Source organism: Bemisia tabaci, chromosome 2, assembly GCF_918797505.1.
Source record: "Bemisia tabaci chromosome 2, PGI_BMITA_v3".
NCBI lineage: Eukaryota > Metazoa > Arthropoda > Insecta > Hemiptera > Aleyrodidae > Bemisia > Bemisia tabaci.
In genome coordinates, this window is record NC_092794.1 from 75,726,121 (window position 1) to 75,754,109 (window position 27,989).

Sequence of the window (27,989 nt, forward strand, 5' to 3'; positions counted from 1 at the left end):
CTTAAATTTCAACGTAGGCAACACGAGTTTCCACGTGGTTGAATGACAGTTTGCCTTCAATTATTAGTGTAGGCAACACAAGCTCTCACGTGGTCGAAGAGTGGTATCATCGCCCGTGCAATAGACGTTCTCTGTCTATTAATTTGTTTGTATGTCATGTCGGGTCCACGTTCGTCAGTGAAGTAGTTGCTCCTCTAAACTGTTATCCATTAAGCTGTTTTTATTTTTTTTTTTTACTTCCCGTCCGAGCACATGAACATTAAAAGAGAGATATGAGGATGATGATTATGATGCTGATGCTGATGATGATCATCATCATCATGAAGAAAAAAAAGAACAACGAATGGTGCAGAATAAGATGAGTGAAAGAAAATAAGCTAAAATAAATTTAGAGAGAAGAAGAAGATAATAAAAGTGGGAGAAGCAAACAGAAAGAAGAAATGAAAAGTAAAAAGAAGAAAGCCGTGAGAGGGAGATCGAAATAAAATAAGAACGTGGAAATAGTGGAATAGCTGTTTCATCGTGAAAGTGCACAGTTACTTGGAATGTTTTTAAAAATAGCATTTCACCAAACTGGAGAGGATTAATTAACGTCATTTCATTTCGCCTTCAATTTCAGTGTAGGCAACAGGAGCTGCCGCGTGGTCGAATAGCGGTATCGTCGTGAAATAGCACGCTCACTCAGGCAAAACAAGCTCTAATGTGGTCGAATAGTGGTATCATCCCCGAAACAATATCGGCCTAATGCTCCCCGTTATTAAATTAAAAATTTTTGGTGAAGCATCTAGACCCGTGACTTCAGTCACGGGCTTTCCGCTAGTACATATATATCTATATGCGTACCTACGAACTACCTTTCGCAAAAAAGAGTTTGGCCAAATAATGTATGGTTCGATATGGAGAAGCTTTTTTGTGCTAAAAGTGTCCCATGTAACCCCCACTATAGTCCCAAAAGCCTGAGTAAGCGGCATTAAATCAGCCCTGGTAAAAATGATCAGTTGACGGTGTATCAGTTTGTCAACGGTGTTTTGGCGCGGAGCATCAGTAGACATCAATTGAGATCGGGTCAGTTGATGGCTTCAACTGATCTAAACTGATAAGTGGTAGCAGTTAGAAGTATCAACAGATCTGAAATGATACTTGGTATCAGTTGGTACCATGTATCAACTGATACGACATAAATTAAAAACGCATTATCTGCTTGTGTAATTTCACGTATATATTCAGTTTCTCACGTTTATCTCACGATTTGACGGCCAGAGAGCGCTGCTGGGAATTATCGTTCTCGTATTTCTGACACGAGGCTTAGCAGGCAGTGCTCATTCCCAAACGGTCTCCCATCTAATTGTAAGTACTAACTACGCTCGGCGTTCCTTAACGTTGGTGATCGTCCAAGAGACAGAGCCACCACTCCATCCGCGCATGCGATCAAAATAGACGTATTTTTGCCATTTCAGGGCCCCCTTAGAATCAATTTGACAGAGAGTGATGATTTTGTGTTGAATTTGAATCTACACTTAATTTTTTCATTTTATTTTTTAATCACTTAAAATATAAGTGAAGTTTCACAAGTTATGTTTCCTTAAAGATGAGACTAAGAAACACAAAATGCAAAACCAAAAATTATAATTAAAGATGTAAAAAAAGATGAAATGATGAAAAGTCAATAATCAACTTATAAGAACTTGAAAATAATCATGAAAAAAATTTGAAAACAAATAATTAAATCTTTATTGCAGGAGGGTCAAAAAAATTTCATTAAACATTTATATAAATTTAATGTGAAAAAAATTATTGATCAAGGTAATTTATGTGTTTTCGTCACATTCTTTTCATGTAATTTTTATGTGTTAATTATGGAAAAAAATATTTTCGAGTGGTGAGCGTTGAAGAAATTAATATGTTCATGGTTCATCATTCTTTTGGGTGAGAGTCACTTATTAACAGTTTATTTATCGAACTGGTCTTGCCAATAATCTTATGGGTTTCACATACAGGAAATGCACTCCAAATTTTCGTCCACAATTGCTCCGTAGCCCTGCTCATTGAGTTAGTACAGTTTGTCCGCAAATTTAGCCTACCCCTGATTGCCTGGGTGAAGATCATGAGTAGTGAAGTTATCTTTTGAGAAGTCCTGATAATCATAAAGGTCTCCATTTTAACCCATGTTTCTATCAATTTCTAGGCATTTGCCATTTGTCTTCTTTGATAAGGGTGTTAAATTGGAAGCTCTTAAAAGTTCCAAACATAAGACAAGGCCCCTCCCTGTAGTTGCCATTGCTTCGGTGGGTTAAATTTTTTCAGGGTTTCCCATATTTCCTATCTCTTCAGTACTGTTTTCATTATTTCCATTTTATTGATCATTAAGTCCACTTCCAATACTTCAGTTCTTGTTATCGCTGTTGTTTCCATTGCTCCTGTGTACGTTTTCCTCCATTCCTTTGGTTCCCATCCTCTATTGGATAATCATCTCCCCTTCCAAGGGAACTAAGACAAAAACAATGCAAAACGAACACATAAATTTCTGTACTTGATTTATATACAGAAGATGCATTGCTACTCCCCACGTTCGAAAATATACCATTAGACAGAGAGAGACACCAAGCCTTGCAACACATTCTTCCTATAAAAAGAACCCTACAACAAAACGGCCAAATCGGCCTGAACACGGAATCCTACGATTTTCTCAGGGATGAAAGAGGGTCTTCCCAGACACTCAAAACTGGTCATATTTTTTGCCTAACCTCCAGGAAAACGGGGGGGATTGGGGGTCAAAGTCAAAAACTTTAAAGTAGCATAACTTCTCAACGGTTTGTTGTAGAAAGATTAAATTGGTGTCAACATTTTCAAAAAAATGAGAGCTTTCAGAATATATGTATGAAATTAATAAAATTTTAAATTTTGACCCCCTTTTGGGGGAATTATACAAGGTCCCCCTTTTGTAAATTTTCGTTTTTCGATATTTTCGGTCATTCGGTTCGCACGGAGCAAAACAAAAACAATCCTAAATGAAAGAAAAGGGCTTAGTGATTAAAACAAGCTCAAGTTCATCTTGGGGAAACAATTAGAAGCGGAGTGATGAGTCTTCAAAGTTGACGCGGCGCGCGGGAACCTTGTATGTTGCGAGTCTCAAGGTCACCTGCGCCCCCCGGATTACCCGCAGGTCGCAAGTTTTTGTGTTTTTATGTTTCTGTAGGTCGTTTTTAATGTAAATCATTCAATGAAGATAGAATAATCGGAATTTTTGAATTTTACACAATGGGCTTTCGGTGAGGTACACCACATTAACGTTAAAAAATTTTGCCCCATTTCAAATTGCCCCCTCAAGAATAACTGAGACTTGTTTTGAAGCGCAAAGCTCGTCTACTTCTACGAGAAACTATTTGGCTTTAACAAGCGAGTTTCGTTAAGCGCTGTAGCTTATAGCTCAATTATAAAATTTTAAAATTAGGGGTACCCCAAAATTTGGCATCGATGGATTATAATTTCTGAATGGTTCAGTTCTGTATGTATCATATGTATATTTGAACTGAAGGTCCATGGTTTCTTCTAAATTAAAAGAACAAAATCGTCATCGTCAGCAAATGTTTAGTGACGTATGATGGACATAATGGTTGATACTCTAAGCCCCCTCTCGCTCCTCCCGTAAAATTCAAAAATTCCGATTATTCTATCTTCATTGAATGATTCACATTAAAAACGACCTACAGAAACATAAACACACAAAAACTTGCGACCTGCGGGTAATCCGGGGGGCGCAGGTGACCTTGAGACTCGGAACATACAAGGTTCCCGCGCGCCACGTCAACTTTGAAGACTCATCACTCCTCTTCTAATTGTTTCCCTGAGATGAACTTGAGCTTGTTTTAATCATAAAGCCCTTTTCTTTCATTTAGGATTGTTTTTGTTTTGCTCCGTGCGAACCGAATGACCGAAAATATCGAAAAACGAAAATTTACAAAAGGGGGACCTTGTATAATTCCCCCAAAAGTGGGTCAAAATTTAAAATTTTATTAATTTCATACATATATTCTGAAAGCTCTCATTTTTCTGGAAATTTTGACTCCAATTTATTTAATCTTTCTACGACAAACCGTTGAGAAGTTATGCTACTTTAAAGTTTTTGACTTTGACCCCCAATCCCCCCCGCACCGTGGATCGAAACCTGCAAAAAGTTGGACATGGGCGATTCTCAGAAATAGTCATTTCATTGATGTAAATGTCTTCCCAAAGAGTTATATTTTATGATACAGGTATTGGTTTTCAATGTTTTAACCCCAGTTTAACGCACACAGCCTCCTAAAGTGGCTCAGGCGGCACTCGAAAAATGTTGCCTCACTCGGGACAAACCGTTCGCCTGTTGGTATTTCCCTCCGATAGATTTATGACAATTTCTGACTAAAGTACCTTGTCCTCCTCCTTAAGTAGAATATATTTCACTAATAACAAGTTAAAATATCGCTATTTTTATACGCGGTATTCTTGCTTTAAAGTACCCTCCTCAATACCGTAAAAATAATAATATAGCTAGACTTTTAACTAGCTATTTCAGCGTATTTCAGGGAAACCTTTGTATAGCAGTGGTAACTGATCCCTGAAGATTCATTATCAAGAAAAATTGGCTGCCCCAAAGTGCCATTTTGGGAATAAAGCTTAAATGATTTTGAAAAAGTGAAGTTCATAAAATGGTGGCTCGAGAGAATTCGAATTTCACAGGTCTATGGCGAATAAACACCGGGCATTTGATAGGTGATCTAAATGTAATTTTTAGTACTGAGTCCGAAAATGACCTTGGTTTTTCTCTTACACCCACCGATTTTCCGGAAAATTGAGATTTTCCACTTAAAATGGACTTTTCGGGAAATGTGATTTTCCGGAAAACTGGTGCATGGTAAAGAGAAACCAAGGTCATTTTCGAATCCAGGAGACAAAAATACATGAGAAAACATGCCTTGCGTGGTTAAAAAAATGTCCACGTTGTTTCAGATAACGGGGTTTTCCTCTCAAATGTCCTAATCGACGCATATGATACTAATCCGTTTGTTTTGCGTCTGAAAAGACGGGAAAATTATATCAAGTTGGTGTCTAATGGAGCATTTTTCATCTACTACTTGATGCTAAAGTCAAAAATGGCCTAAATTCTTTTCTATCTTCTAACTATTTCCCAAAAAGTCGCGTTTTTTTGACATCGGATTTTTTTTTTTTTATGTTTAATTTCTTCGGAAAATTAGAAGTTAATAGAGAAAATTGAGGCAATTTGAGCTTCAGCAGCAATCATTAAGCCGAAGAAGCTCCATTAGGTACCTAAGTATAAATAAAGGCAGTGTACAATGGTGACTCGCGGGGCCCTCAATTAGGAAGACTCGGATAATACATGATTTGTGTTGATTGATGTGTATTTTATTTGTATTTTTCTCTCATATTTTTCCCCCTTGTCATTTTCTTTTGTTAGAAAGCTAAAAAGGTGCCCCAGGAATGAAGGGGAAAGGAGATCCTCTGTTTTCCGCTCAACATTTTCGGATTTCTATTAATTCATTTTTTGGGGGAGAGGAGGGGGAATGGTAAAAGAGATGAGTAATATACGTTTTATATACGATATTTAAACATTTTACCGGAGAGAAAAGTCCATTGAACACTTAAAACTCCGATTGAAATGAGTGTAGAAAGTTTAAACTTATCTGTTGTAAACAATATCTCTTTATTTATCTGAAATTGTGCCAAAATACATATCTAAACCCAATAATCAGGAAAATAGTCATCAAAAATGAAATCTGCGACGAAAAATACATAAGAATCATGTATCCTGATTTGTTTTATGAGCGCAAACACTACGTAAATGAGCAAACCAAGTCGCGTGATGTGCCATGTCCGGCCTGCCCTATGACTCAATCCACCGTGCCCCGTTTCCCTGGAGGTTAGGCAAAAAATATGACCAGTTTTGAGTGTCCGGGAAGACCCTCTTTCATCCCTGAGAAAATCGTAGGATTCCGTGTTTAGGCCGATTTGGCCGTTTTGTTGTAGGGTCCTTTGATGCACAGGGTAAGCTTTTAGAAAAATTAAAAATTCAATTGAACACTTACAGGCGTCAGGCATTGGTGATTCAAGTACTTGTTCTTGAGGAAATTATCATTAGAAACACGATGGTGCCACTAATTTTCTCTGGTACGAACTCCCAAGCTAAAAAAGGCCCTTAAAGTTGAGGCCGTGATGGAGGGGATCCTCCACTCTACGCTAAAAATCCACCTCCATGTCTAATCAAACTATCCATGCACCGATAGAGAGCAAATACATTGACAGAGTTGCTGTGGCTCCAACCTTGGAGTTTCAAAAAAAAGTGGCAACCCTCCTAGTGTAATTGCTCCCTATCTATGCATTTAAGTTTTGACTAGATGGACTTTCAGCCTAGCATGGTGGATCCCCTTCGACCTCCTCTTGAAGGGTTTTTTTTAGAGCTTGGGAGCTCGTTTTAGAGAAAACTGATTAGAACTGTTAAGTTTCTCATGAAATTTTGCTCAAAAAAAATTATTGGATCGAAAATCCCTGATGGATGCAAGAGTAAGTTGCTGCAATCATAAGTAGGAATTTAGCACTTTGCATGTACAAAGTTTCAAATTTTCTCCAGGCTAAAAATAAAATTTTATTTCAACCAAATTGCAGAACGTGGTATTTTTAGTATGCTTAGCAATAAAATAATTTTCTCCGTTACCTCAATTTTTCTTCACAAACTGAATAACACTCTATATCAGAGCTGAGAGCGAGGCAACGCTCATATCTGCTACATAACTTAATTTTACAATTAAGGGCTGATTATTTCTGGCTCAGTTTAGAAACAATGCATGAGCCATTAGTGAGTCTGGGCAGACGGGTACTTCTTGAATAACATAGATTTGTTAATAAAAAAAGGCAGTCCAATTTGACCTACATTGTTATAGATTAAAGTTTTTGATGTCATTTTATCAGGTTTACTAGCAAAGCTTACCGTTCTCTCGGTTGTCTTCCCCGGTGATTTCATTTAGTACTAGTTTTCAGTTGCTGGTAATGCAATATATGCATGAGAATACTCCCCATTTGAATGATCTTCCACATGAATTGATTTTTTGATTTAAGTTGAACACATTTTGGGTTGCAAACAATTGTGAATTTTTTTTGTTGCTGACAATATGGTGTGATGCCATCTTATGATCTGATGGGCCTGACAAAGGTGTACACAAACTTAATGTCCTATGTTAATTAATTTAATTTCCATTCACAGTTTTTAAACTAACCTTACTATGAAGCTCATTAGAGTGACGAACACCTTGTTTTGTCTGCTGATTGAATGCCCGTTGATTTTATGTTCACCCCAGTAATATAAAGAGCTTGATGCAAAAACGGCTTTTTTCGCCCCCCTCTGGAAGTTCTTCAGACTTTGTCTATTAGTTACTCATACTTGAGCGCTTCTTTTCCCAAATTTTCAGACTCCCAAAAAATTTTGGAGGGGAGCTAGGGGGGGTGGAAGTCAAAACCTGTGAACCTCGATATCTCTTGAACAAAGAAAGATATCGAGGTCCGGTTTGGACGAAAAATCGTCTAAAATTGCATACTTTAAGATTCTAAAGGTCAAAATCCCGATATCACATTTTTAAGTCAACATATGTGCTTTTTTCCAGTTTTTAGGTCTAGAAAATTTCTTTTAAACGAAAAATTTACAAAGATCTCAATTTTTTATTTGAACCAAAACCAACTCTTGAAATTTTTCGTCTTTTTCCGCATCCAACGATTGGTCCATTAAGCTGGGGAACCAAACGGTTCCGGAGTTATGATCGATTGAAGTTTCCGCTCAACGCGCGCCGACCGATTTTCGCGCGCAAAAAAGTCGGATTTGACTGTTATTAGATCAGATTGAATGTTCAAACTGAGCAAAATGCTTTATTAGGGACTCTTGAGGGTCGCTGAGTTCAGAAATTACAGATACTTCCAAATAATCTACGTTTTTAAAATTACAGCTCCGCAGCGCTATTTTAGAGCCACTAAGCTCCGACCGGCCGCTCAGTGGTCCTGTCCGAAGCTGCAATTTTAAAAACGTGAATTGAACCAAAACCAGTTTTTTAAATTGTTCGTCTTTTTCCGCATCCAACGAGTGGTCCATTAAACTGGGGAACCAAACGGTTCCGGAGTTATGATCGATTGAAGTTTTCGCTCAACGCGCGCCGACCGATTTTCGCGCGCAAAAAAGTCGGATTTGACTGTTATTAGATCAGATTGAATGTTCAAACTGAGCAAAATGCTTTATTAGGGACTCTAGAGGGTCGCTGAGTTCAGAAATTACCGATACTTCCAAAAAATTCACGTTTTTAAAATTGCAGCTTCGGACAGGACCACTGAGCGGCCGGTCGGAGCTTAGTGGCTCTAAAATAGCGCTGCGGAGCTGTAATTTTAAAAACGTAGATTATTTGGAAGTATCTGTAATTTCTGAACTCAGCGACCCTCAAGAGTCCCTAATAAAGCATTTTGCTCAGTTTGAACATTCAATCTGATCTAATAACAGTCAAATCCGACTTTTTTGCGCGCGAAAATCGGTCGGCGCGCGTTGAGCGGAAACTTCAATCGATCATAACTCCGGAACCGTTTGGTTCCCCAGCTTAATGGACCAATCGTTGGATGCGGAAAAAGACGAAAAATTTCAAGAGTTGGTTTTGGTTCAAATAAAAAATTGAGATCTTTGTAAATTTTTCGTTTAAAAGAAATTTTCTAGACCTAAAAACTGGAAAAAAGCACATATGTTGACTTAAAAATGTGATATCGGGATTTTGACCTTTAGAATCTTAAAGTATGCAATTTTAGACGATTTTTCGTCCAAACCGGACCTCGATATCTTTCTTTGTTCAAGAGATATCGAGGTTCACAGGTTTTGACTTCCACCCCCCCTAGCTCCCCTCCAAAATTTTTTGGGAGTCTGAAAATTTGGGAAAAGAAGCGCTCAAGTATGAGTAACTAATAGACAAAGTCTGAAGAACTTCCAGAGGGGGGCGAAAAAAGCCGTTTTTGCATCAAGCTCTTTTGGACAAAACTAAGAATTGAAAAGTAAGAAGAAATAAAATTAAGAATTAGGTCATAATCTAATTTACATGTCATAAACTCACTTGAAGAACAGACTAGTATCTTTAGTTGATTGTTTGAATTGAAAGATCCATGTCTGGATTTTGTAAACGTATGGGATCAACTCGTTTAGCTGCTCATCAAAGTAATCAAATACATATCCAGCACATTTTGAACTGTAAAATACAAAACATCCATTAGTAATTTTCATTTGAATCATAAACTCCAGGAAAGAATAAAAAATTGGCCTCCGGCCAATTTATGCGCGGCGCAAGCGCCGCGTACCGGCGCTTGCATGTGGGGGGGGGGGGATCATCATGGTGCGAAGATAGCACAAGACTTTCTCGCTTTTGCCGACGCTTCGCGCCGGCATAGACACTTTTACTGGAATATTGAGAAAAATACTGCCAATTTCACAAAATCATAAAGTTTGATTGGAATTTTGATTGCAGGATAATAGTTATGAAATTTTTATTCAAACCACTGCACTTTATTGTAAATGTCTTCGAGATATGTGATGAATTCATACATTCGGACTCGACTTGTCGATATTATGAGGCATCTTCAATTAAATATGTAATTGATTAATGATGCCTCCTATTAAAGACGGCGATGTGTAAAAATCTTAGCTTTTCTACGATTCATTAGGATCCATTAGATTCATTGGCATCATACTTCAGATACGATTATATATTATATTCTTTCCTTAAGCACGGTCAAAAGCCATCAAAAATCTACTTTAATGGGTAGAATGACTATTCGATGTTTAAATAGTCTTAAAACTGCACGGTTATCGCTTAGCATCGCCCAAATTATAAATTTGGCGGGCGAATCTACCTGCTGGTAATGGTTCACCATCACCACCCGCCCGCCAAGAGCGCCAGTTCCTTAGCGCGTATCCCCGTAATTCAAAACGAAAACAATAGCGAGCACCACCTTCTTGCTGCTCGTGACCTGTCGTTACCCCGTGTATTTAAACAACAACAATAACAACAAACGTCAACAAACCTCGACGGGTTATAACGCGCTTTATTATCAATAATTATGTTTGTGCAGTTTTATTAAATTATATTTGTGTTCAGTACCTTGTAAAAAGAAACCGCGAAAGATGGAATCTGCCGGGATTCTAAATTCATTAACAACAAACATATTGGTTTCTAATAAAGATCAAAGATCTAAGTGTTAGTTCTTGCATTAGCTTTGATGATTCATAGTATGTAATGTAAGTACCTAATTAGTTGTCTAATTTTGCTTGGTGCATACCTACGGAGTAATTTTGGAGATAGTATATGATGCATTACATAATGCATTTGAATTCCTAGGTTTCATCTGACTCAAAGCGTTTGCTGCTATTATCTAGGAGCGTACCGACTCATTTATCGGAGAATTGAGCGTTTCCTATCGGCCCCTCTGCAATTATAAGATTAGTCCAAGGATCCTTTAGGAACTCATTTAATGACTCAGGTGGTGCTTTTGAGCCAACTTTCAAAAAATTAAAGGCATTTTTTCAAAATCTACCGTCCATGAGCTCTCCGCGTGACCGAAGTGCTCTCCTCGCTACATGACGCGTAACCTTTCAATTTTTAGTTTAGTCCAAAGACCTCACAGGAACTTAAATTAATGAACCAGGTGTTGCTCTTATGCTAACTTTCGAAGAATTAAATGCATTTTTCTCTAAAATTTACAGTCCTTGAAAATGAGCTGTTTGTGATGTCGCGGAGCAAAGTGCCCTACTTTTGGGCCTCGTAATCCCTTGAATTTAGAGTTTAGTGCAAAGATCTTTTAGGAACTTAAATTAATGACCCAGATGATGTGCTTGATGCCCATTGTTAAAGAATTAAAGGCATTTTTCAAAATTTACAGTCTTTCAAAATGAGCTTTCTGTGTGATTTTGCTAAAAACGGAAAATTTAGCGTATCCCCCCCCCCCCTAAATTTTAGCGTACCTCAAAATCGTTTGACGTGCATAAGGAGACCATAGATATGGTGTTCTGTGAGAATTTTGAATGAAATCGAACAGATAGATTCTGAGATATCGCTGTGCACAGATTTGAGGGACATCGGACGGACGGACACACATTTTTTCAAGTATGGTTATTTTGACTCCTGGGACCTTAAAACGTCTGGAAATGATGAAATTTCAACTTTTTTTTTTTTTTTTTTCTTGGAGGATGACAATACTTCCTCTCTACCGTAGGGGAGCGAGAAAGTAAAAATATGTGAGAGAAGTAAAAAATCATAAAAAACAGCTTTTCATAAAGTTGGCAGAGGGACTGAGAGTGGGGAGATGGTTCAGGTTATGATCAATTCCTCCTCTGTAAGTTTTCTCATGAGCGATTAATTGAGTCAAACCTTCATCCCTGAGTCAACCTCGCCTGCAAGATCTCCCCCAACCCAGACCTCAACAAAAAGACCTGATGCACAAGAATGACTGCATTTGGCTCGACCTTCTCCTCTGGGGCCCAGGTCTGGAGGCACAGGTATTTCTATGGAGTGAGTCATTTGTGAGGAAAGTGTAAACAATGTGCTGGCTAAAGTAGAACAATGGTATCTCTATCACAGTGTTTACTAATCTCCAAAGACATTGAATAGAGTAGACCGTGCGCTGTGAAATGGAGCGGCGGCCACTTCTCTTTCATTCGCATGTCGCACCGACCGATGAGTGCGGGAACACCGAAACGGCACCGGTGAGGTAGTGAGCCCCAGCCGTCCCCAGCTCACGGTAAACGAACAGTGCGCTTATACGAGGTTGGTACGGTTCAGCTCCGAAATCTTTAATTATTAATTGATTAAGGCGAATATTTTCGGCTGATGTGTTCTTTAATTATAATCGAATGTTTCTGTGTGAAGATGTGTTTTAGTTTTCATGATAAAACACCACACAACTCTCAATTCATGGTATGCTTACATGAGCAAATTCTTGATGAACCGGGCAAGAGACAAGAATGATTATGTGCCGATGATAATTTTTAAACTTTGACTACATTTAGCCTTAAGGAACTACTATTTTTGGTTCATTTGTTTCATTACCTATCTATCTACACAGGAAACTTATACACGACACAACAACGGATCATGAACACATGGCACATGTCTAATGGCACATTTTGTTCTTCCTAAAATGAGCCAGAAATAGCAGTTCTCCATTGAAAATTGTAGTCAACTTAGTGTCTTCAATTTCAAAATAGTGTTGTTTCAGTTTGTGATATTTATTTGTGATAAATGTAATATTAAGTAAATACCCTCAGCATTTTGCTGAAAACATTGCATAAGTGCTGTTTTTTTTTTTAATTTTATGGAGGAAAGTAAGGACATGATAAGAACTCATTTCATAGAATCCACTGCACTACAATGTGCAGAAAAATTGAGGCACTGGGTGCAAGAATGACACTTCTTGGTTGCGGTGGTTCAAAATCTCTACTAATATTTCATCAGTGAGAAAATTCATGAATTTCGTTGAAATTTCTACTGAGTTATTTTTCATGATTCTGCAATTTTCTGTGAAAAAAATCCTTGAAATTTACCATTAGAAACTACTCTTCTAAACAAATATGAACTACATAGATTCTGGAACATCGTTAAAAAGAGGTGCCCTTCTCGAGCGCAGCGACTTATTCACAGAGCCGCCTAAAAATGCAAAGGAATTAAGAGCAATTACTTACCCATACTTTTTGAAAATAAACAGTATCCACGATCGCCAGTCATAAACAAGCGACTGAAGTATTGATTTTGAAATTTTTGAGCAGATTAAATAACATTAAGTTGTGACTCGCAAATTAGTTTGATAATAAGGCTTGAACATCATCTTTTTCGGTGGAGTAATCTTAAATCTCGGTACTTTGAAACTGCCGAAATCGTTTGCTCCCCTTTTTTAGCTTTTTATCAAATCTGTCTCTTTGATCAAGATAGACAATAGCTTTAAGTAACTCTCTCGTAACTTTTTGTGCCTTTTTATGTACAAAACATAACATTATTCCTCGTTTTTACCCTTGATTTATATGATTGACCTCATTTTAAATCCTTTTTGTACCTTTTACAAAACTATTTCTTATCCACGCCGTCATCTTTACAAGCTGCACGCATTAGAAGAACATGCGTCTGATACGCAGGTCACTTTCCTCATATTTTCAATTCTGAAGCGTTTTCTCCAGTCAGTAATGACTGTATAGAAACGAAAATTGTTCAGAGTAATAGAAAATTTCATGCTATTAACATGTGGTCCTTGTGAATTTTGCCGAAAAATGAAGTGGAAACGAGTAATTCGTGAAAATCCGAGTGCGCAACTAATTTTCCCACGTACGCGCAAGGCCGGCTCATGCTGCGAGGGCTCAGTCGCGAGCTCCCACCCCGCCCGCCCATTACAGAGTCCCGCCGAAGTGGCTTCGCTCAGCTGACACGGCGGAGATAGGGAGTGCACGGTAGGGTGTGCCTTATTTTTGAGTTTTGCGAAAATCAAGTTGGTCAACCCCTAAAAAGTTTCTATGTAGTCTCTAAATTAACCCCCTAAAAGGAAAAAAATTTTAAAAAAATTTTAACCCGTGCCTCAAAGGGCCTAAAGGGCCTAAACCCAAAATTCAAAAATTTTGGCAAGCGACATATCAATTCTGAAGGAAAATTGCAAGTTACGGCCCTTTGGGCGGAAATTTTGTCCGTTTTGGCGTATCTTGAAGCGTAAGGTCACAAACGGCCCAATAACGACGTGAGGCTATGGACCCGCGGGCGCGCCGCGGCCGGCCGGCCGCTGAGCGCGCGCGCAGGGCAGGGTTGCGCATCGCCGCATTACACCGGCGGAGAGGAACGAACGGTGGGGGTGGGAGGGGGATATCCGGTGGAAAAGCATCCACATTTTCAATAGATAATGAAAATGCATTATACTTTTTCAATATAGATGAGGAAATATATGAGCCATACAAGGAAGTGATGAAAAGAGTGACAAATACATAAGTAATTTGTACGATTAGGAGCGTAGGTGGGGAAAATTTCCCGTAACTACAGAACAGCCCTGAAAATCTCCGGGAAATAAAAAACTGCTATTGTCAACATACTTGTTTATCATCAAAACAGAAAATTGTCACCCACCGAAGGTACCGGAAACCACTGGTATTTGACTACCTAATTAAAAATATATGTGCGATGTTGTCGAATAGTAAGCCCTTTACGCGATCAAATGCGACTAGTGTAACTTTAATTGGAAAAGTTGAAGAAAAATTTGATGAAAGAAAATTGCCCTAAATTCGGGAAGTGCTCTAGTGTTTTTCTACTATGTGAAGTGTTTGCACATGAATGTCAATAGCAGTGCGTGGAAAGACTCTGATCCGGTAATTCCAATATGGAATGAAAAATGTAGTATCCCTGATAGTGTCCATGTTTACCCTCCTTTTCATTAGTTTATTTTACGTGACACCAGTGAGAGAGTTTTATTCGAGTGGTTCAATCTAGCTTACCCACTTACATTTTCTGGTACTGCAATCCCACCACCATCACCCCCCCCCCCCCCACAATTACTTGCTGTAATAAAAAATGTAATATTAGCTGATCGAAAAAATATGGTCTTTTCAGTGATCTGAACCCCGCTCACCGATTCCGTAGGCGAAGCCCTTTACCACTCGGCTACTGGAGAAGATTTTAAAATCGCTGGCTAATGTGTCATTTATCCTGGCGAGGCCAGGCAATCAACATCAGCTGTAAGTTGGCGAAGCCAGGTTGAACCTCTTCAATAAAACTTTCTAATTGATGCCGCGTCAAATGCACCAATGAAAAGGAGGGTGAACAGAGTCTCATTGATACATCCAACCACCAATGATTCCACATGAAATGAAAAAACTTACTTTCTTCCGTTTGGCGGGATTCATAAGCGAGCTTCTGGGCGCGAGCTTTTTTCTCGTCTGCTCTCCTTTCCTCTGCTGGAAGAGTAGCATCCTTCACTGTATGGATATTATGCATTCTCGTCCAGGTTTTCGCTGAAGAATTAAAAATGCTTTATCCTCTTCATTTGCCATGATATCTAGAGCATTGCATAAACCAGTGTCGAATAAAATGTCGATTTTTGCCGTAAAATCAGTCTCCAAATTCTCTTGAACCAGCGATCGACGGCCAGCATTTTTTGATACGCGCCTAAACTCCTCTTAAAAATGTAAACATTTTTAAAAACATGGACACTATGTATCACAGGGATTCTACATTTTTCATTCCATATTGGAATTACCGGATCAGAGTTTTTCCACGCACTGCTATTGACATTCATGTGCAAACACTTCACATAGTAGAAAAACACTAGAGCACTTCCCGAATTTAGGGCAATTTTCTTTCATCAAATTTTTCTTCAACTTTTCCAATTAAAGTTACACTAGTCGCATTTGATCGCGTAAAGGGCTTACTATTCGACAACATCGCACATATATTTTTAATTAGGTAGTCAAATACCAGTGGTTTCCGGTACCTTCGGTGGGTGACAATTTTCTGTTTTGATGATAAACAAGTATGTTGACAATAGCAGTTTTTATTTCCCGGAGATTTTCAGGGCTGTTCTGTAGTTACGGGAAATTTTCCCCACCTACGCTCCTAATCGTACAAATTACTTATGTATTTGTCACTCTTTTCATCACTTCCTTGTATGGCTCATATATTTCCTCATCTATATTGAAAAAGTATAATGCATTTTCATTATCTATTGAAAATGTGGATGCTTTTCCACCGGATATCCCCCTCCCACCCCACCGTTCGTTCCTCTCCGCCGGTGTAATGCGGCGATGCGCAACCCTGCCCTGCGCGCGCGCTCAGCGGCCGGCCGGCCGCGGCGCGCCCCGCGGGTCCATAGCCTCACGTCGTTATTGGGCCGTTTGTGACCTTACGCTTCAAGATACGCCAAAACGGACAAAATTTCCGCCCAAAGGGCCGTAACTTGCAATTTTCCTTCAGAATTGATATGTCGCTTGCCAAAATTTTTGAATTTTGGGTTTAGGCCCTTTAGGCCCTTTGAGGCACGGGTTAAAATTTTTTTAAATTTTTTTCCTTTTAGGGGGTTAATTTAGAGACTACATAGAAACTTTTTAGGGGTTGACCAACTTGATTTTCGCAAAACTCAAAAATAAGGCACACCTAGTGCACGGTCTACTCTATTCAATGCCTTTGCTAATCTCTGGTTTTTTAATTTTTAACCCTTTGAGGGGCGCTCTTAGGATTTTTTTTTTGGAGATGTTAATATTTTGGGTTTAGATGTGTCTATTGAGCATGTAAAAATTTTTGTCATGAATTTTTTTGCAATAGTTTAGTACAGATTACTATGAAAAAGGTGGTTACTATCACTGACCACTGCCCGGTAAGGGGCAAAGCTATTTTTGGCAATTGTTTAATTTTTAGAGGGATGAAAAATCGCTTTTAAATTCATAAAAAAGGTAGTTTCAAGATGAAAATAGGTTGTTACTGTAGTAAAAACATTTTGGTATGACAAAAAAAAAGTAGAAATAGTATTTTTGAAGATGACAAGTCTTTGAATTGAGAAATGATAAAAAATGTTGCGTAACGCCTAGAAAATCACATAAATGTACTAAAATTAGCTATTTCAGGCACTAAATATGGAACTTTAAGTTAAGTAAAAGATTTAAATACCTAATGTAGACCTAAAAGAACATGTCTGACTGAAAATGACACTGAAACTAAAAAATACTTTGAAAATAATAGGAAACATATCCAGCGTTGAGAGAAAAATACCCTTTGTAAGGCATCATAAAGTGGATTTACCTTGTAAAGCAGTTGAAGTTAAGGTTATTTTTTCATTTTTAATGTTAGCTTAGAATATATAGAAACTAAAATGAGAATAAAAAACATGTAACTTAGAAGAAAAGAGAATGATAAACAATAAAAACATGTCAGATTCATCTCCGCTTCGGATCTCAGTGAGCAAAATACCGCATCATTCTCTTTACTGCTGTGGTCAAGTATTTCACTCAGAAAATTTCCTAATTCATTATCGTTCAGAAATTCATTTATGGTGATGTTTATTCGCTCAAATACCTAAAATAAAAAGTAAAGTTTGCGCAGAGTAAACAAATAAAACAGAGGCTCCGCACTAGAATAGCGCGTCGATATATAAAATCGATATTTTCATGTTCCATGTGTCGATAACAGATAACCTGACACATTAGGGCTAGGAAGAAATTTTTTTGACTCATTCTAGTAAAAATTAATAAATTTAGATCAGATTGATTTAGATAAAAGGAAATAAAAACCGTAAAATTGCCAAATACAGCTGTTGGACCCCTTAGCGGGCAGTGGTCAGTCATACTAATCACCTACTTCAAACCCTAGCATTTTTATGAAAAAAATTTACGAATTGACTCACCATACCTTTAAAACGTCCACAGAATAGTTATAAAGTAAAATCAATCGCCACCAAACTAATGTCCAAGCCACAAAATTTAATATTTACAATAAACCTTGGAGTGGCATGGTCTTACCTTATCGCCGCATGTTGTCAACATAAGACGCGTTGTTAAAGTCAGAATTACGACTTCTGAGTTATCCGCTGAGTTGCTGAGCTCAGCGAAAGTGTTGTTATACGTTTTCTGAGGTTATCCATGGTTATCCGCTGAGCTGCCAGTTTGTAAACAAAGGCCGCCATCTTCTCAGCAAAATTGGTCAGCGCTCAGCCATGGTCCGCGGTCGGCTGAGCTGCTATTACTACGTCATAGGCAATATTTGTGTTTGTTTTGTTTAGCGGATAACTCCAAATGGCGGACTGACGTCATTTCGCTGACTTCACTTTTTGAGTTTAACAACGCGTCTATAACATGTGCTTGAAAAACAAATAAATAGCAGTGATGCAGGGGGGAAATTTTTTTTCCCCATCCACATATTACTCCCAACCTAAATAAGTGATAAATTCAAATAATTACTGCCCATTAGTGGCAAATAAAAATTATTTTGTGGTGGTTAAAGCTACTAACAACTGCCCAACAAAGGGTAAGACTAATCAAAGTAACTCCTTAAAATGTTTTGTGACAATTTATGAATGAATTAAGAAAGTATACAGACAATAAAAAATATTGAATAGTATTATTTAAAAATACCGGCGCTTCGCGCCGGCATGTGGGGGGGCTTCGCCCCCCATCATGGTGCGAAGATCGCACAAGACTTTCTCGCTTTTGCCGGCGCTCCGCGCCGGCATAGACACTTTTACTGCAATATTTAGAAAAATACTGCCAATTTCACAAAATCATAAAGTTTGATTGGAATTTTGATCGCAGGATAATAGTTATGAAATTTTTATTCAAACCACTGCACTATATTGTAAATGTCTTCGAGATATGTGATGAATTCATACATTCGGACTCGACTTGTCGATATTATGAGGCATCTTCAATTAAATATGTAATTGATTAATGATGCCTCCTATTAAAGACGGCGATGTGTAAAAATCTTAGCTTTTCTATACGATTCATTAGGATCCATTAGATTCATTGGCATCATACTTCAGATACGATTATATGTTATAATCTTTCCTTAAGCACGGTCAAAAGCCATCAAAAATCTACTTCAATGGGTAGATTGACTATTCGATGTTTAAATAGTCTTAAAACTAAACGGTTTTCGCTTAGCATCGTCCAAATTTTAAATTTGGCGGGCGAATCTACCTGCTGGTAATGGTTCACCACCCGCCCGCCAAGAGCGCCAGTTCCTTAGCGCGTATCCCCGTAATTCGAAACGAAAACAATAGAGAGCGCCACCTTCTTCTTGCTGCTCGTAACCAGTCGTAACCGCGTGTCAACAAACCTCGCAACAACAACATCAATACCTAATTAAATCAATCATGTTTGTGCAGTTTTATTATATTATTATATTATATTTGTGTTCAGTACCTCGTAAAAAGGAACCGCGAAAGATGGAATCTGCCGGGATTCTAAATTCATCAACAACAAACATATTAGTTTCTAATAAAAATCCAAGTGTCAGTGCTTGCGTTTTAGCTTCGATAATTGTATGTAATGTAAGTACCTGATTAGTTGTCTAATTTTGCTTGGTGTATACCTACGGAGTAATTTTGGAGATAGTATATGATGCATTATACAATGCATTTGAATTCCTAGGTTTCATCTGACTCAAAGTGTTCGCTGCTATTATCTAGGAGCGTACCGACTCATTCATTGGAGAATTGAGCGTTTCCTATCGGCCCCTCTGCAATTATGAGATTAGTCCAAGGACCCTTTAGGAACTCATTTAATGACTCAGGTGGTGCTTTTGAGCCAACTTTCAAAGAATTAAAGGCATTTTTTTAAAATCTACTGTCCATGAGCTCTCCATCTGACCGAAGTGCTCTCCTCGCTACATGACGCGTAACCCTTCAATTTTTAGTTTAGTCCAAAGACCTCACAGGAACTTAAATTAATGAACCAGGTGGTGCTCTTATGCTAACTTTCGAAGAATTAAAGGCATTTGTTTCTAAAATTTACAGTCCTTGAAAATGAGCTGTTTGTGATGTCGCGGAGCAAAGTGCCCTACTTTTGGGCCTCGTAATCCCTTGAATTTTGAGTTTAGTGCAAAGATCTTTTTGGAACTTAAATTAATGACCCAGGTGATGTGCTTGATGCCCATTTTTAAAGAATCAAAGCCATTTTTCAAAATTTACAGTCCCTCAAAATGAGCTTTCCGTGTGATTTTGCTAAAAATGGACAATTGAGCGTAGCCCCCCCAAATTTTAGCGAACCTCAAAATCGTTGGACGTGCATAAGGAGACCATAGATATGGTGTTCTGTGAGAATTTTGAATGAAATCGAACAGATAGATTCTGAGATATCGCTGTAGACAGATTTGGGGGACGCCACACGGACGGACACACATTTTTTCAAGTATGGTTATTTTTACTCCTGGGACCTTAAAACGTCTAGAAATGATGAAATTTCAACTTTTTTTTTTTTTTTTTTTTTGGAGGATGACAATACTTCCTCTCTACCCTATGGGAGCGAGAAAGTAAAAATAAGACAGGGGCACAAATTACAAATTTTCAATTGCATACATTTTGGAACTTTAGCAAGTGGATGACTTATTCTCTTCATTTGCCTGAAAAAACAGGCATTTAGGTTTACTTGGGAATAACCACCTTTACACATGTAGGTGTTTAATCCGCCTATCGATCTGTTCAAATTATTATATCCTTGGGTATCGCTGGTAGAGATGGCAAGTTGGCCCGTTGATTACTCGACCGAGGAATCTAATTTTAGAGCAGTGAGGTCAGACCAAGTGGCTAGTGAATAGAATAACCACCGATACAAGTAACAGTGTTTTTCTGCCCGTAAACATCACTGCTTAATAGGTAAAAAATCTAAGTTAAGTATTAGTAATAAGCTTCTATTATATAAACAAATTGTACGACCCACATGGGCATATGGAGCTCAAATCTGGGGGTGTGCAGCACGGTCCAATATAGAAATTTTACAAAGAGTCCAAAATCGTGCTCTGAGACAGATAGTCGGAGCACGATGGTATGAACGTAACTCTGATATCCATAGAGACCTGGGGATGGAGACCGTCTCGCAATTTATAACTAAAGTTGCAACCAACTATGAGAGACGGCTCCATCACCATCCTAACACCGAGGCTTTACTATTACTTGACAACTCAAATGAGTTTAGACGCCTCAAACGGGTGAAACCGTGAGAACTGGCCAGCCCCTTGGTTTGAACCATTAATTTTAGTAACCAATTATTTCTAACCATTTAGATAAGTTACAGACTACCCGGTCGTTTGTACTCACACATTTATTTTGAATTTAGAAACAAAGTGTATAATTTCATTGTGAAAGTTCGCTTAACACTAATAAAAAAAAAAAAAAAAAAAACATCACTGCAAGTTATGAGACTACAGTGGGGTTTCACTTGATCAGGGTCCATTATTGACACCTTTGATGAATTTTTTACGTACTTTGTGTATTATAAGATTTGTAATAAATAATGTTTTGTACACACATTTCTGACCTGATTTTGATTTCCGTTTCACAGCTATGCTGTAACAAGTATCTTTTTGGCGGTTTTCCGACAAAATGTTGGCTCCTTTAAGTAATAACTCATTGGCAACATGAGGATGATCGCTGTGTGCTGCATACATGAGAGCAGTGTTGCCACTCTGGAATTGAAAAATACATTAACAGGTGTGAAAAAATATGATACAATGCTCTTATGATACAAAAAATTCGAAGATTTAGAGTCTGGCAACTTGCAGGGGTGCCAAATTTTCCAGAAAGATTGCAACTGAACTGAGAGCCGGGCCTCCTGCTTTAATTTTATTTTTTTATTCATTCATTCCGGTATTTATCAGGAAAAACTTCAAAGCAGGAAACAACCTGGTCACCTTATCACAGGTAGATACTTTTAATCCCCTATTGAATTTGCTAAGACTTCATTCTAATTATCATTAAAGTAAAGAGAGACATCAAAGAAATTTGATACTAGTTGGACGTATTAATGCTAAAACAGGCTGTATGAAAACAAAACAAAAATTAAAAGAAGCATTAGGCATAGGATTAGCATGGAACATACTTCCTTTTGATTAATTCATTTTTAAGGAATGAAACTAAACATCAACGAACCAAAAACAAGACAAGATGTAGTATGTAATCATAAGTATGATAATGTATGTACTCCATTATATTTTGAAATATGAAATTATAATATTACTCTCTAACTGCGATATTATAATAAACTGCCGCACTTATTTTTCACAATGGGCTTGTGTATTGCGTCGTTAAATGTCAGGAAATTGGAAAATGAAGAAATTGTAGAAACCCAGGTATTTAATTTAGGCAGGAAGATCTAGATAACCCGTTAGATACTATCTTCGCCTTAAAAATGACTCAAGATCAAGTTTTGAAATAAATACTTTTGTTGCATAATTGGAACTTAAAGAATTTAAAGTAAACATTTTCAGCCTTTTTGATTTTCCACTTGAAAAATGTTTCATTAACAAATTTCATAAGCCGCTCTACACTCTGACTTACATGCTTAGGCATTTTATGCAGCCTTGTAAGCAACTCACCCATTATATGCTGAATTAGATTTATCTGTACAGTTCACAAACCTCGTCACTGTAATTCACATTTGCACCAAATGCAAGAAGGTAACGAACAACTTCAAAGTGACCATTATATGAGGCAAGGAGTAACGCAGTGTAACCTTTGGGACAGACATTATTGACATTAGCTCCTGCATTCACAAGTCGCTCAATGGTAGGTAACTGGCCATAAGTGGATGCCCAAATCAGAGCTGTCATTCCATTTTCATCCTTCACTTCAATGTTCCTTTCTGGAAATTAAAAACTGAGTTATGGTGATTTGTTTCATCATTTCAAAAAGTAACATCCGTTAATGGAAAGTTTTTCGTTTTACCAACTTAGTGCGTACCACCACTGTAAGTTCAACTCACTAAATGGCTGTTTTTAAATTACATTGCGCTAAAATTCAGAATTTTACATCGCCCTCTCTCTCATCTTGCAGGTCTGCAGACACATGAAAAATTACATTTACATTTCCTAAATATGGACGATTAAAGTCCGCAATCATGTATCTCAGTTTGCAACCTTGCGGGTATCTTGTCATACTTTATTTTATAAATAGAAAACTATTTAATGGCAAATCTTAAGCATTGCCGTAATTTTCCTTCTTTGTGCAATGAAAATTCTACAAAAACTTTCAGGAATGATGTTGATTTGTTCTCCTTTAAAAACATAAAATAGAGCGGAGATTTCCAAACACTGCATACGATATATGTGGTTGCAGACTCACACCATTGATACATCCTGTTTGTACATGAAATGTTTTAAATTAGTATTTTTCCAATATTTTCACATGACCTACCAGGGTCAAGTCCACAGACTCTTTTCATTGCAAACTTCCCAGAGAAATATCTTTGGGTTCAGAATCAAAGGATTTCCAAATTATACAATTAACATTTGTTATTGAGGCCTTTATGTGAGACAAAGCCCTTAACAGGAGAAAAGATACATAATTTTGCAGCGTATCTAGGAAGAAAACTGGTGTGGGCAGGCATCAATTGTTCAGTTGTCATTTTTCGTTTAAACGTTTACCAATATCACAAGATAGTTTCTTTTTCTCTCTCTTCTCACCTAAGCATGGGCACAATTTAAGACCCTCAACATGGCAGATAACAACTCCAAATGATATCGTTTCAAAACTTTACTTTTTGAAAAATTTAGATTTTGATGACTCCGTTTCTTTCTTCTTTTTTTTTATTGTTTTTTTTTTTCCTTCAATTTTTAAAGGTTTCTTACATCCAAATGGTGGCAAAGCATATTTTCACAAGTTCCAAATATAGGTACTTAGGTTTCGGCACTTTTTGTCGTCAAAAATTTCAAAATTATTCAGGGTGAAATGCAGGAAGAGGGCAGGTAATGTACTGTATTTAGAGACTGTGAGCAGAAGTTAATTTATACGAAACCAATGTCATTTTTGTGTAAGGACCTTGCAAAGTTTGACGCAATAATCTAATGATAGATCGAGAGAATAGATTAATGAAGTAAATAGTCCACAAATCTTGTGGATTAATGTTAGAAGAATGCAGAAATGTTCCTCAAAATAATAAAGGCATGTAGACTCAACTTACTGTTAGTTCTTATAGAAGAGATATGTCTTCAATATTTGTACTGATGAAACCACCTTCATCACTATGACGAACAATAAAAATAATGAGAAGTAGATCAGACTAGTAAAAAAGTGAAACTTTGATAAAAGGGTAAGTATATGACGTGCCTTCATTGAAGTTTCATGATGTAACAACCGTGCATGACTGACTTGAGAAAAGATACCTTGGTCTATGACAACTTAAAATTGACTATTCATACTAGTGCATAGTCAAATATTCTCCAAGAATTATGGGATAAGAAACGCCCGATTGCGTTAAACCATATTCGATTTGTGGCAATTTGATGTTTGCAGTTCGAAAACCAGTTTGAGAAAAATTATGTAAAATTTTAAACTTCCATGTTTGAGGGATATAGTTGGCAGGATTTATTGCAACTTTAAAATCTTCATTGGCAAAAAATAATAAGAAAACAATAAATTGGATTAAATTACTCGTAGCCAGTGTTCAAGTCCAGGAAGCGCTATGCATAAAATGCGTCTAAATGTTTCTTATTGATGCCTGAATTATTGAAATCAAGGTCTAAGTTAGCACCTAGATACTCGCAATCAGGTAGAGCTATGAAAACACAGAACGTAGACAAACCTTTTTGATCGGTACTAGACTCAATTAGGGACCCTTCTGGTGGGACTCAATTATGGGTAGTGAAAAGCTGTGAAAATACTCGATCAGTTAGAAAATGCCAGATTCCGAGGTCCCAGAAGACATGTGGTTCTCATAATAAATAATTTCAGAAAGAAAAAAAAATTAGCCTGTAAATATTGATCACGCAGTCCAAAGTGGCCCCTAAATTTCTTCTTAAGACTCGTGAGCTGCTTGTGGCTTGGTTTTCATGATACTGGAGAAAGTTTGGCGGTAAAATCTTTCAGACATATATCTCAGCCCAAGAGCGCCAAAAAATATGAGATTTACCAACCAGATCCAGCAGAAGTAATCTGAGTCGCAGTGAGATCACCCATGCCAGAGGCTGTGTGCCATCCTGACTCCGCTACATCTTGAGGTTCAATATTATCCTTTTCGGTATTGCCGCGTTGAAGGTTTGTGAAAACAGGAGTTGATGATGGCTGCAACAATTTAATAAATGGAGAAATGTCACTTCATACGTACTTGCGTTAACTCCAAGCTAGGCATCTAGCTGGGGGTCAAATGTTTGGGGCTGGGGACGACTTGAAGATTGAGAACTTTTTTTCACTCAACAGTCTCGTCGCTCAGAGAGGAGGGGAGAGGGGTGGAGGATTCAGCCTCCTAGTGTTTCCATACGCCTGGGTGCCTGCTAACATATTAAACAGGAAAGTCTAGGCCAGCTACTTATTATATTGGGAGCAGTACCAGGGGACCTTTAAGTTCAGTGTAGCGGAGGGAGGAAGGAGATCTACGCTTGCCTTACTGGGTCTTTCAAGGGGCTGGGGGGAGAGAGGTTAAGACCGATTGGTCTTACGTAAGCCTCACTCTAAAAAAAAGATCTTTCAGATATTTAGTTTGATTAACTTTCGTTTGTTGTTAGTATTTGTTGCTTTTGATACATTCGACCTTTTAGGAGCTGCTGCTTATTTTCTACAGATTGTTCCTCACATTGATGGAAACTATTTCCGTGGTGGAGTGAAACTTAGCCTTAAATTTAAATTTTTTGACGTAGGTATCATTGATATTTCACGGGAAAATTTCCTGAAATTTCACTGTGTAATTTTAAATTGGTACTTTTCATAATTTCCGATATCCCATCTTCGACGCCGCATAGATAAATGTGCTGCTTGCTCCCAGCACATCAATGTCCCGGCCCCAAGGCCGCTGGCAGCTGTAATTTTGCTCAATCTTCCTCCCTCAAGGGCAGGGGCTGGATCGGACAAAGAGCACTTTAGCACTTGCAGAGCAGAAGTCCAATTTTGTTCATATCAACACAAACAACTGGTACGGGTGATTTCACAATAACAGGAATAGTCATGTCTCATGGTTATGAACAACATAGGGCAAAACAATTAAAACAAAAAGTTAATGGCCCTGAACTTGTTCATGAAAAAGAACTTGACAAATTACCATCATATTTAAAAATATGAGACTTTAAATACCAAAAATGTCCGGTCTGTTACGCGCCGCCGACCACGATTTTGGAGAAAACTAGTAATTTTTGGCAATAAAATCGTCATGATTATGAATTCTTTGGCAATATTTTCCAAAAGAAGTTTGCAATGCTCACAAAACTTGCAATATTGAACTAAAATTTTGATTTTAAATCGAGAATAGTCATTAGGAAGGCATGTTGCCACATTCAGCAACACAATTTGGCTGTAGCATTTGGTGCATGTTTACCTCGCCGGATAGAGCCAGGAGTTTCAATAATGTCATCAAATTCTTTGCTGAATTCTACTAGAGCAAACTGTTACCAGTAAATCATCTTAATTTACGAGAAAAACTTTAATTTTGAGGAAAACCAGTGATTTGGAGGTGTGTTGCACCCAGTGAAGCACCAATTTCTCAGTCCGCAAAATACTTAATTTAACAAAATTAAACTTAGGGAAGTCTCCAAAGTTTAAAAAACTTTTAAGGCTGCACTAACACTACATGATAGCTCAAGAATTGCCAAGTTTCATCATTTCTATCATCTCTTATTTCACGATTTCAGTTGTCGCTTATGTGACTGACACAATAATTTGTCAGTGCTACCATGTTTGTCAGGACTGCCAGACTCCCTCCGGAGGAGCTGATACCTGATTTAATGACTTCTTTATTAATCATTATAACTTGCTACAAAATCAAAACAGTTTGAGGCAAAGCTGGAAAAAGGAAGTTTAATACCAGTAAAATGAAACAATGAAATTTAGTTAAAATTGGTGTACTATCATTTTTAAGGTGTTGCACAGTTAACCTATTCATGTTATCGTGAAATCACCTGTACCATGTATGAACTTATTACGTGAAGCTAATTCTGAGCTGACCTGAGATTATCTTAATTTCCGTAAGAGTAGGCTAAGGTCCAAATGTTCTTAACAAGTCACTTTAGGTGATTCGACAGTTGCCATTTTTTGTGTCAGAGCGACGTGCAATATATTGCATTGGTTTGTTCCATAATTTCAGCTACTTTTCATTTTTTTCAAATTTTGAGATTGCATTTCTGTTGGCATGTGTCTAAAGAATTCATGCACCAAATTTGACATAGAAATTCAACAGCATGGTTTTTTTAGAGGAAATTATCGCATTCAAGTGCAGTTCCAATAATGGTATCGAATGCGATATTTTTCCTCTAAAAAGTCCATACCTGTATTACATTGTATTTCTTTGTCAAATTTGGTGCATGAATTCTTTAAACTCAGGACAACAGAAGTGCAATCTCAAAATTTGAAAACATGACAAGTAGCTAAAATTTGGGAACAAATCAATGCGATATAACGCACGTGGCTCAGACACAAAAATGGCGACCATCAAATCACCTTAAGGTAATTCGATGAACGGTGGTTCGATGGACGCCATATTTTGTGTTAGAACAGCATGCAATATATTGCATCAGTTGGTTCCCTTTTTCAGCTACTCGTCATTTTCCTCCAATTTTGAGATCGCAATTTTGTTGTCAGGAGGCTAAAGCACTCACTAATCAACTTTAACAAAGAAATTCAATGTAATAAAGGCATGGTTTTTTTAGAGAGAATATCGCATTCGAGTGCAGTTTCGATATCAGTGTCGAATGCGATGTTTTCTCTCTAAAAAGACCATGCGTTTATTACGTTGCATTTCTTGGTTAAAATTGGTCAGTGAGTGCTTTTAGTCTCCTGACAACAGAAGTGCGATCTCAAAATTGGAGAGAAATGATGAGTCGCTGAAAAAATGGAACCAACTGATACGATATATCGCATGCCATTCTGACACAAAATATGGCGTCCATCGAATCACCTTAAACTTGAGAAAATCACACGATCATTAGTGAAGATAAGAAAAGTTCAGTTACTCTGTAAGGTTGGAAGGCACTTTCTCTTGACCCTCCTTGCCAGGAAGACGAAGGTATTATGACAGATTTTGGTTGCTGATGAAAATGAATAGGGGTTGGAGAAATTTTATTCTTCTTGACTGTTATTGGTTTGACGAGGTCCTGTCTGCCTCCAGCACTCATTTTGTACTTGGAAGAATCACATTCGTGATGAACAACATTCATGACACTGCACTGCGCAGAGAACCTTTGGAACTAAGGATGCTTCGGAAGCACTGATCGGTCACTGTTCAGAGTGAGTAGCAAAGAACATAAGCCACGTTTATGCGAGGCTCGAAACCGGGGTTTCAC

General features: G+C 37.8%; 1 protein-coding gene across 4 annotated transcripts; it reads right to left on the bottom strand.

The window, feature by feature from the left end:
* Nucleotides 1-1,707: 1,707 nt before the first annotated feature.
* LOC109040334 (uncharacterized) lies at nt 1,708-27,952 on the bottom strand. 4 transcript variants are annotated; one of them, XM_019056235.2, is made up of 6 exons: nt 27,660-27,952; nt 24,639-24,786; nt 22,146-22,369; nt 21,038-21,194; nt 9,123-9,254; nt 1,708-2,487 (listed from the first exon to the last, which is right to left on the bottom strand). In XM_019056235.2, the coding sequence occupies exons 1-5, from the start codon at nt 27,861-27,863 to the stop codon at nt 9,208-9,210; spliced, it is 780 nt and encodes a 259-aa protein (XP_018911780.1). In that variant the 5' UTR covers nt 27,864-27,952; the 3' UTR covers nt 1,708-2,487; nt 9,123-9,207. The 4 variants fall into 4 exon arrangements, with proteins under 4 accessions (XP_018911780.1, XP_018911779.1, XP_072152369.1 ...); XM_019056234.2 differs by having other exon boundaries at nt 9,108-9,254; XM_072296268.1 differs by having other exon boundaries at nt 21,047-21,194; nt 27,660-27,949.
* Nucleotides 27,953-27,989: the final 37 nt, after the last annotated feature.